Source organism: Arctopsyche grandis, chromosome 2 (genome assembly GCF_051622035.1).
Source record: "Arctopsyche grandis isolate Sample6627 chromosome 2, ASM5162203v2, whole genome shotgun sequence".
NCBI lineage: Eukaryota > Metazoa > Arthropoda > Insecta > Trichoptera > Hydropsychidae > Arctopsyche > Arctopsyche grandis.
This window is the reverse complement of record NC_135356.1, coordinates 37,629,360-37,641,406: the sequence shown is the minus strand read 5'-3', so window position 1 is coordinate 37,641,406 and position 12,047 is coordinate 37,629,360. Positions and strand designations below refer to the sequence as shown.

At 35.3% G+C, this 12,047-nt stretch overlaps 1 protein-coding gene across 1 annotated transcript; it reads left to right on the top strand.

The window, feature by feature from the left end:
* Positions 1 to 1,814: 1,814 nt before the first annotated feature.
* LOC143922419 (decapping and exoribonuclease protein Rai1-like) lies at positions 1,815 to 10,272 on the top strand. The gene is made up of 4 exons (XM_077445643.1): positions 1,815 to 2,313; positions 5,812 to 6,052; positions 9,815 to 9,953; positions 10,039 to 10,272. Exons 1-4 carry the CDS (start codon positions 1,815 to 1,817, stop codon positions 10,270 to 10,272), a joined length of 1,113 nt encoding a protein of 370 aa, XP_077301769.1.
* Positions 10,273 to 12,047: the final 1,775 nt, after the last annotated feature.

The window sequence follows — 12,047 nt, the reverse complement described above, 5'->3', positions numbered from 1 at the left end:
GATTAGTGATGTCTTAAGAAATGCCACAAATTGTACCTAAATTTCATCTTTAAAATATTTACCGTCAATATGTTTCTTATATGTATTGTAGTCAACTATAATATTTGACTAAAATTAATCTCATCGCGCATCTCCCCCGAATTGTAACTTCGTTTTTTCACGCCTAGTGTCTTTATATTCTTGAGTTTTAGTAAGAATATTCGCATAATTTTTTTCTATTTCACCGAATTCGTTCTTTGTGTTTCGAATGAAATATGAAATAGATTTTATTACACAATTCTGTAACGATTTACTTGCTCTAAAACAATAATTTATCCCATAAAGTTGTTGTCCAAACACGCCTATACGTCATAGGTTAATTTGCCCATAGGTTTTTCAAAGTTGTTTTTCACAGTCCCTAACTTATATAAGAGCCCATTTAATATTTTAGCCTTCAAATGAAATTCACCTTTGCACTTTCCAGCTATATTTACTGTGTTGTTTGTATAATCGGCCCCTACATTTTTGTAAGGATTCTAATACGATTCGCTCGAGATATTCTTATTTTTTAATTTAACCCCAAATCTCAAGACGAACTGGTCCATATGGAGTTGAGTCAACAATATTCGAATAATAAAATTCTGCCTGAAATTATACGTTATTTTACATTACGTTGCTTCGAAATTAGATGTTACTTCGCTGCCTATTTAACTTAAAAATTATCGTATATGTACGTACTTACATATATCGTACGATAAATGACTTTCAATAAAATTGTCAAATTTGGCAAAGTATTCGATACGACTTAAATGATTCCCCTTTCGATTTGACAATTCGACCTTTCTTTCTTTTAAATTACGCCTTATATGTTCCCAATCGATATGTCCAGTTGACAATTTAGTTTTTGCTTGTGAAAATAACTAACGCGCATAACAATACATGGATTTGCATTTTTCTGAAAATATCTGACAATATTGGAGGCCCCTTCCGCTGTGTCTTATTCCAGCACTGATAGTTTTAACTGATAGTTTAACTGATAGTTTAACTGATAGTGTAACTGATAGTTTAACTGATAGTTTAACTGATAGTGCAACTGATAGTTTAACTGATAGTTTAACTGATCGTTTAACTGACCTCCTCCACCTCCCCACCGCCACAATTAGGGTCGCGAAGTGTTTTCCCTGATCAATTAACTATACTTTTCATTTTTGATCCATGTTCAGATGTTTGAATTATATTTTTATACATTATAAATGTATTTTTCAAATGAATTGGGTCATGAGGTCGTTCGGCTCTAACATACATACATATATACCAAAGGTGTTTCCACCCGAAAAACTTTAGGTACTTAAGATCTATATATGTAAAGAATAAAGAAATATGTAAAGACTTACATAAAACTACTAAATGCTAAAATGAAAGAAAAAAAACGGATCTTCAGCAATTACCTCACCACTCTATTGACATATAGTTTGGTAAGTGTAAGTAAAATAAATATAATAACGTATGGAAATCGCCAAGGCTAGCTCAGTATTAAAATTTATTTAACGATAAATAAGTCCATTTTAAATCCGATAGTAATAATAAATAAATGTATATAAGGATAGTGAATGACATCATCACGACTCGGTGGTAATCTTCTCTAGTTTTAAAATGCTCCAGCAATTATGTAGAGGGAATTCTGCCATTAGACATATACAAATAATTCCCCCCCGTCCTCCCACACAATAAGATAACCATCTCGTATAAAGGAAATCTCATCAAAGAAAATGTTAATGCCCATAAACACAATATATGTTTCGTCCGTAGAATCAGCAAATCTACTTTACCGAAAAATGCTCGACAACCAGCTTCACACGGGACCCCGCATATACTCCCACCTGTCCACGGAAATGTCAGGTCCTTCGGTGGTCGGCTATTTCAGTGTCGACAAGGACATGGAGCTCGTGAATGACACGTCCCGGCTGAAGTACATGGTTGGCGCGACCGGTGTCACCCATATGGATCTGACCCACGGCACGTACACCAAAGTGGAAAAATGCATCGAAGATAAGCGCTTGCCCTTTTTTAAATATCTTCTGGATCACAAGCAGCTGCTGGAGTCCATCCAGAGCTCCGTATTCTACGATGTCGGTTTCGTCACCACTCGCAGCACCTTGGTGGCCATCGCCCAGATGCCTTACTCAAGACAAGCTGTGTTGCTGAGTGCCCGGATGATCAACGGGGCTATTTACATCTATAACACAGCTGATTACGTCGATAGGCCTGTTGAATCGTACGCTTCGAAGTTGCACTCCAAGTGGGGGTATAAATTTCGCCAGCACATCTTGTCAGGTGAGTTTCGGCTGTCTGTTATTATTACCTATGTATGTATATTATCCCAAACTTTTTCTGCAATGAAACACTTGGCCTATTTTTGAAGTCGGTTAAATCATCATTTACACCCATTCACCATTCACTACTGGAGGAGGCCTCTACAACACGTTACCACTCGTCTCTGATTTGCGCAACTCTCATCACATTTTCCGAATTTCGTCTACTCATCTTCCCTGCGGTCTTCCTTTTGCTCTTTTGCATTCTCTCGGGTACCATTCAAGCACTTCTTTTGTCCACCTTTCGTCCATTCTTTTATCCACTATATCCACTACCCTTGTCATACCCACGTGTTCCGCTTCCTGTCTTTCCTCGTTATTTATTTATTTATTTTATTCTAAACAGACCATTGTGGCATACAATGTATATGGCATTGTATGTCGAGCATACAGCTTTCCATACTTCTTTGAGTGCATTGGACTTTGTGTCTTGGCGTTCAGTGTCCAAGTTTCACATTATTTATTTCTTAACGACTTATTATTATACTCTTTACGACTTTGATGGTTTTGAGTCCTTAAATCGCAAATCTTTTTGATATCAGACAAAATATAGGTGAGTTTAATTATTATATCAGCGGTGTAGTCGAGCCTGTTCCTGTACTTTGATCGTTGCAGCATAATAATAAAATTCTGATTCGCATAAATAGGATGTAGAAAACGGAAGTAAAAGAAAAATAGCTTGTTTTTACATATTGGGTTATTCTTCTGAAAACTCGCTCAAAAATCGTTTAATGGCTGAGCTTTGTATTTGAGTCACCGAGTAAATCAATTAAATTTTCATTATCACTCGCGCTTAAGTCTAATGGTTTAGCTGTCACGGAAAATGGATTCAGAACACAGGAATCGTCCTAACTCGGTTTGGGAATATTTTGCAAAAGAGTTGTTATCAAGTTGTGTAGGTACTCAATGTTTAATCATTCATCTAAGGCAGGAAAACAATCAAAATTTTTTGATTCAATTGATGAAATCCAAAATTAAATTTTATCACTTGTATTAAAAATCATATTACTTTTACCTTATATTGTGAAACTTTTTCCACATTTTTTATTTCCGTATCCAATTTCTATTCAAACTCTCCGCCTGTATGTACTTAGATTCATGACGTCATAAACATCAGTGGAGATTGACCATCGCTCGCCTTTCAATTTAAGGTAGAAGTTGGTTAAATGTGTTGCAGTCCTGTCCTGTTTGGGAAACCCTATCATAGACGTTCAATCCAAGGTCTCTATGGACACAAACAAACAGCGAATCATATTTGTTGGTTTGCGAATCGAAAAAAAATCTCACACCGATAATCCGCATCAAATATATGTACATCGGTATCTACCCACCTCGTTGCATCGCGTTATATTTTAAGATCGTGTTCACATTTTAAAATACATCATCTCTTTAAACTTTTATGTATGAAGGACCCAGAAGAGTGCACGTATAAATTATTAAGTTGGCATGCTTGAGTCAATGATGAGTCTCGTTGATGAGTCTTGAGTAATGATGAGTCTCGTTGACTACTGTACCGTATGTCCCTTCACGAATTGAATCCTACATTTATCATTTAATCCAGCGGTTTCCAAACCGGGAGGTGCGCCTCCCGGGGGAGACGCGGACTATCGCCAGGGGAGGCGATAGTCCGGCAAATATAGATAGGCAAAACTTTTTAATAAAAAAATAATTTTCATACCATAATATCTACAAATAAATAAAAATTCATATCGTAGCTTAACAGTAAAAATTCAATGCATGAATGTTTATTTTTATTTTTCTTTCATTTTTATATATACATTTAATTCCTATAAAAAATTATCCGGAGAAGAAGATTTTAAAAATTGCGCTTACATACGCTCTGTTTTTTGCTAGAGATGCCCATTTAATTGCATATGTTCGATATGTCGCGGATAATAATATATTATTTTGCAAACACATTCTTGGGAAGACCACATCCATTGAAATTTTTAATATAATAGACAGGTTTGTTGAAGAAAACGACATAAAGTGAAATAATTGCGTTGTGAACGACATACAATAATAATTGGACTGTACCGACGGAGCTCACTCGATGTCACAGACACAAAGCAGGTCTTAAAGCATTGATCAAAACGAAAGCACCGCATGCTATCTAGACACACTGAATGATTCTCAGAGTTGCTCTATTGTCATAAAATATGAGCGAGAAACAGCATTTTTACAAAAGTTATAAAAATCATAAACAACCTTAAGAATAGTCCTTTGAGAGCAAGGCTGTTTGCAAAGCTGTGTGCTGATATGGAAGCTAATTATACCTCACTTTTGTATGACGAACGATAATTTTATTGTTAAACTTACCTATTTGGTTGAAATTTTTGGAAAATTGAGCGGTTTAAATAAATCAATGCAGGGATCACAAATACACCCACTGGTTCAAAAAGACAAAGTAAAAGCTTTCATTAAAAATTTAAAGTTATGGAAATCAAATTTACAAAAGAATGGGTTGGATAGGTTTTCACTTTCCAAAGATTTCTGGGCCACAGCCAATATTGAAGCAAGTAAAAATATTTTTACCGACCACTTGGATGTTTTAGTGCTGCATTTTTCCAATTATTTCAAAGACCTTGATTTCTCAAAGTTTTTGTGGATACAGAATCCATCTAACTACAATGAAGAAGACGAATTCGAGCTGACAACCATCAAAAAATAAAAGTTGATAGAATTATCATGCGATAGCTCACTAAAACAAAAGTTTCAAAGTGAAACCATAATTAAATTTTGTATGAATCCTAGTGGAGAGTATGAATCTTTGTATTGCAAAGAAATGCAAGTGCTGCTACCGTTCGTAACGTCTTATTTATGCGAAACGGGCTTTTCGGCACTAGCTGCAATGAAAACCAAATATTGAGCCAGGTTAACAGTCAAAAAGGAGTTACGGGTGGCACTCTCCATATTGCCCCCAAGATTTGATAAACTTTGTGCCAATAAACAAAAACATCCTTCGCATTCAATTTTGATGTGTTAGATGTAGTTTAATTAGTAATTTAATATAAAAATAAATATATGTACGTGTTCGTATAAATTTATGTTATAGCAAAACCTTTTTATTACTCTGTCTATTGTAGAGTTCAGTATTTTATTTTTCAATAAAGGTTTATTATTTTAAACGTGTCTATATTATTATATCTATTGAAAAATAAAAGGTAGGGGGGCGCGGAAAAAAAAATTTTTTTTAGGGAGGCGTAGTAGCATAAAGTTTGGAAACCGCTGATTTAATCCAAACTAAAGCAATTAATAGGTTATTGTAAGAGAGATTTCAAACTGGCGTAGTATTACGCGTACTCGAATACCCGATGCAACAGGTGTTGACAAGATTGCGATCGCATTAATTATAAATATCGCATTCTGCTAGTAAACAATAGCCAGTTTACGAAAACTTCTCGACCGACTCGATGTGTACGCTTTTTAATACATACATACATATTATTGTTTTATACAGACAGCGTGTTGAATGAGCCTGACACAAGCGTACCGATCATGGAAAACGAAGAATTCGTAGGCGTGTTCAAACTGGAGTTGAAGAAGCACAAAATCCTATACAGGGCTGAGATTCAAGGGCTTCTGTCTACCGAAGATATACCAACCGGGTTGGATGAGGCTGGCAATATCGCCGAATTGAACCAGTCGGAAATAATCACCGTTGAAACCAAGAACCTATTCATCAACGATGTCCCGTTCAGGTGAAAGTTTAACTCGTATTATTCCATTTAATTTACATATGAATGTGCAAGGCGCTGAGATATTTATACTTTTACACGTCAATATCTGACCTTTCCCGAGTGTGTTTTTATCTATTGTTGTATTTTAACTATGTCTTCCTATTGTTTATCATTGTTTAGCAATTGCGCTTGAATGTCGCTGCGTTATGTATTACTATTTTTTTGATATTTCCCTACATATGTATGTACATATGTACTCCTGGCGAAAGGATGAAAATCAGTAGTAGGGGGCGCGATTTAGAGCCCGGCCACACCGGGTGATTCTGTGGGTGCCTTTGTTTGCCGCGACCAGATCAAATGTACGCAGTTGTATGGAGCATGCCACACCAGGCAACTCACCGGTTGCCTACGTTCAGTCTGGTCAAGGTGATTTTATTGCGATCCCTCAAAATGTATGGCGTTTAGGGGTTTCAAATCCGAATATTCGAATACTTTTTATACGAACTTATTTTTATATTTTCAATCTACAGCACATTTAGTTCCATTTGATGTTCCAAATTATGATTTTCTTCAAATTTTAATAATATCTTGACCTTCTTAAAACTACAAATAAAAAATTTAAAGCTTAACTATTCGATATTTGAATATATTCGAATATTTGGAATCCCAAATAATAGCGTTGTATTGAGGGGTGCCACACACCGTGACTAGTTGCCGGCGACTACATAGTGAAAAAACTATCACTGTATCTTCACATATTGAAAACTCTTAGGCCCTATACACACTTACGATTTTATTATTTAGTCGCAAAAATAGATCATACAGTTTTAAGCGCGACTGCGCGAATATGCGACCAAATAATCACAGCCACTTTCTATAGGTTCTGTTGCACAAGAAAAGATCGCGCGATCGAAAATCGCAAGTGTGCACGGGGCCTTATGGGCATGGGAGGCTTTAAGTGCAACCGGGCACTTCCCCACACACATATTGCTTTTTGTGAATCGGCAAGAAATGTTTCTTTATCCCATATTTATCATTTTTTTGGGTAAAAAATATGTAGGAGGGGGGGGGGGGGGTGACTTAAGCCTCCTTGTGCCCCATCTGTTTTTAAAGTCACGAGTCGCCCCTGATTATAAGTATTAGTTGAGCGGATTCTTGGTAGTTTCTGGTTGCCCGAGTTGCGTGACTAGACACTTGGGGCCGGGCCGCACCGTGCAACTTTGTCGGCCGACTAGTTGCGCGACACGAAAAAATGTATGGAAATGTGTGCGACACATGTGAAGTTGACGGGTGTGGCATGTCCCATCTACCTGCATGCATTGGTCTGGTCGCCCTCAACCAAGTCGTACGGTGCGGCCCGGCCCTTGGGCAACACGTCACTTGAAAGTCACCCGGTGTAGCCCGGCTCTTACATACAGCATGCGGACTGCAAAATTTTAACCTTCCTTTCTACTTGCACAGTAGAAGTGATGTATGTACCGATGTATATTGCAGTGGCGTAGCTGAGAATTGTGAGCACTCATGGAAAAATTATGCAAACTTTGATTATTCCTTTTTTTTTAAATATGGAATTGAATTATTCAAATCAGTTGTTGTGTCTAGGTATTCGATAGAAGTTTCCGACTTTCTTCTTTTGCAATTTAAGATTTGCAAAAACACTTACTTTAAGTGCTTGCGTAACCATTGCTAGGTTTTCTGCATCGCAGTCTATTCGAGAGCGAGCACGCCTCGTTGCAAACGGTGCACACCGAGTTCTGTAAATATACCCGGTGAAAAAGGGGATCGGTCACGTTTTATGAGAATTATTACATTGTTTTAAATTTGAATAAACACTCGGAGGCTTTAACAGCGTCCCTCCGAATGCCTGCTGCGCGTGAATATCATTGAAAATCGAACTACTGCATGCATATGAGTCGGGGTATTAGTTTTATTTGTTCTCGGATAAAGCTCTGTCCAATACATGCATTTGATGACAGACCTGGGCTTTAGGGACGCACTCGAGTGGTGATTCGGTGTACAAACATACACTGGCAGCTTAATTTAGCAAGACAAACTACAAAATATGGTGCTATATGACATGTTTGGCCTCGAAGTGTTTTGATATGTACCATCATTGGCATTGATGTATAATACACTAGATGGGCCCTGACGTGTGATTTTGGTCGGAGATCTTGTCTTCACTAACTGAGGGGTGCGGGGGGTTTAACTACCGGGGAAGTTGGGAAAAAAAATCGGATCTATGTGTATTATATACCTATGGTCATTGGATTATTAGTCACTTTGCGATCGCCCAAAAGACAATTTGTGTCATGAAAATCGCGAATACGGAATATTTGGCACTCGATTTCTCGTAAGTATGCTGGATTTTTCTGCTGCCAGATGTTCCGTTGTAGATATTTTGGTGACTTTTAGGCGCGCGCTTTGTGGCCAATAAACATACTGCGGCCATATATTCGCAATATGCAGGTTTGCTTATCGATTCAAGATTTGCAAAACCACTAATAAGTTATTCAAGCTCCACTTCCACTTTTTAAACAGCCAATACGTCTTACGAACATATTTTCACTCTTTTGAACATACATACATACATATATTCAAAGACGTCACATTTATAGCCTAAGCACAAATCCGGTCGGAAAAAAAGCCTCTGAACAATCAAAGCTTAAGCAACATAATATTTTTATATGCTAAGAGTGTGTGAGTGCGATTTAGCTCCTTTGGGCTCTGAAAAAATGTCGTAATAGATATCGAATGAAATCCTTCCTTTCTTTCTGGGTATAATAATAACTTTCCATTCGGTTCGTACTGGATAGGTATGAACAGGCCTCAAACGATGCTTTGATGCGCATTTAATTTATTTTAAGTTGCTTTATATTTCTCTATTGTAAAACTAACTTGTCAAATGCCCACATTTGATATAAAAATGCTGACCTATGTAATTAAAACAATGGATTTGTAGTTTTGCAAACGATACCGACCGCTATGAACAATGTTGAATTTCTTGAATGCAATGCGAAACTGAAACGAAATGTAATTGGCTATCCGCTGTAGGAAGACACTCAGGCAAAGCGCACATATTATCCCTTGTAACCTATTTCGATCAATTGCATTTCGCACGTACAATGTTCTACTGTCTGTACGAAATGTCATTCGTTGGAGGCGGTGTAACGGACAGCATTTACGTTTTTCTCAAGTGTCTTCCTACAGTGGATCAACTATAAATCTTCATTTTAATTTTTATTTCAATGAAAAACTGATTGTTTTGTTTGGGTTGTGACGGTTAGTGGTATTGTTATATTTGTATTTAGCGGATTTTGATACCATTTTATGAGCATGTGTGTATACATATATATACAATGTAGAAAGTTTAATTATAGTATTAGTCATTATATTATGGGGCGTATGGAGTGAAACGACGGATATGTTAAGACACGACTGTTTAATCTGATGGGCGGGAAGAAAGTAAGGTAGCAACAGATAGCTTGGCCGAGTTGGTCCCAACTCGCACGATGGTGACCGAAACTCGACCATGTCGTATAGCCGCCACAATATTATATTTTATCGAATGGCTACGCCAACACTACCGATATTTGTTCGACATCAGTTCATATCCGTTCCTCATATTGTCCGATATCAGTTCCCATATTGCAACCACAGGTTGCAATATGGGAATTGGATATGGAAAATTCGAGAATATCGGGTGTAGATATCGGTAGTGTGGACATAGCCAGTGGCTTTTCCTACATTTATGGTACATAATCAATACAAAGTTGTTTGTTAAAGGATTCACAAAGCGCGCAATGTTGGATTGCATGCCTTATTCGGAAATGCGAAGAAGGTGTTCATGGGAACTAGAGATGATGACGGATTCATTAGCGAAATTATCAAATATGAGTTGACGGATTTGGAGGATCTGGGATCTGTAAAAAATAATACACATTTAATAATACGCATGCTCTTATGTATGTGTGTGTGTGTGTTTTAAATTAAAAGCTAACATTTTGCAGAGCTATTGGAAAACCGATGTCATGATGACGTTCAGCGAGGCATTTTTCAGCTTTGTGAAGAAGAGCTTTGCCATCAAGTACATGGAACTTCCTGGTATGGAAACGGATCTCAAGAAGCTGCCCCATATTCAGTTGTACTTTAAGAAGGTCCCGTTACATAATCTGATGATCGTCGATATGCCGCAGGAGATGCATTACGATTGGGTGCCCAAGTGGTACTCGGATGGTCTGTAAATTGGCCACTTCGATTATTCCCATTCACAAATAACCGCATGTCTCAAGTTTATCCGGCTCTCCTGAATTTATCTACATATATGTATAATCAATTTGTTAAATGTTCCTTGTTGTCTTGTATTAGATATAATATAATAGATATAGTCTATGTGCATTGGTTGAAGCTTTAATTAGTTAAAAAATATTATCATCGATGCGATGATCTTTAAATGTTTATATGTATGTATGTATTTCGACAAATTGTCACGTTTTGGAAGAAGTATACAATTTTCGTTAATTTTTCGTTGAAATATGTATGTATATGAATAATAAATCAGTAATATGTGGGTTCAATTATGGCAAAAGTGTTTTGTTTTTTTGTTCTTTTTCTTTCATCTTTTTATGCTATGCATATTAGACTGTGGTTAAATTTTACAAAGAAACTGTATTTGATTGCAAAGTGAGCTGACTTCACAATATCTGTCATCTTATCCCATTAAAATAGGGATAGGAAAAAGTCCGTGAAAAGAGTGGAATTTACTTGACTCACATTTACCTGATAAAGTTTTTCTCAAAATGTAATAACTTAATAAGCAGCTATTATTTCCAACTTACATATTTAATTCGTCACATTTCATTCATAAATTATGTACATCAAAAATAAGTGGTGCGGAGACTTTTGCCTCACTTGTATCTACATATTATACATATACACATATGTAAAACTAAATTAAATGGTAAAGTTAGAGTTGTTTTTGTATTTTTTTTTTGTAATTACAGGCTTGAGACGTTAAAAATTCCAAAATAAATACTGTTTGACTGTAGTTTTATTATTGAAATAGAGACAAAATTAACTAACAAACCAATGCTGTATAAAAATATGTGTAAAATAAATTTTATAGCAAGAAATCAAACCAATATAATGTATAAAAATATTTAAACTAGTAATAAAAAGCTGCAGTGACATAATACAATAATAATGAAATAATAATATACATAGGATAGTTCGTTTCAGTTTTTATTTTATATATAAGCCATATGATTTTGTTGCAATAAATACGTTGCAATAGTCTAATGATAAAAATATATTTAATTAAGTTTTATTTATTTTAAATTTTTTCTTCTTTGTTTTTTACTTTCAAATATTAATAATTAGAATTTAATAATTTCAAATAAATTTCATGTCATAATAATAATAATTTCAAATAAATATCAAGTCATAATAATAATAATTTCAAATAAATATCATGCCATAATAATAATAATTTCAAATAAATATACTGTCATAATAATAATAATTCCAAATAGATATCATGTCATTAAGATTGACTTTTTTTTTATTAATTTTAATTATATAAAATCTTACTTGATCTAAATATATAATGAAATATAGTATTGTCATTATTGATGTGAAATAGATTTATATTGTGTCTCATGTTAGAAGAGATTTCAATTATTTCAATGTAATTCTTGTGCTTAATATATGTACGTGTATACCTATGTAATCAAAAGCATGTAACCTTTAATGCATGTATCATCAATAAAGTATTTAATCGGCAATGCTTTATATTTTTATTATAATATTATATTTTAATTAAAAAAACACCACTTTATCCACTAACTATAATACATACATATAATACATACATCCAGGGCCACCGAGAGAAATCCGGGCCCTGGGAAAAATTCTAACAAACTAAAAACAAGATTTTATATAATGCATATATTTTTAATATGTGAAAAATCTATCAGAACTATAAGAAAAATACCTACAGTATATTGGATGCTATTTTTTT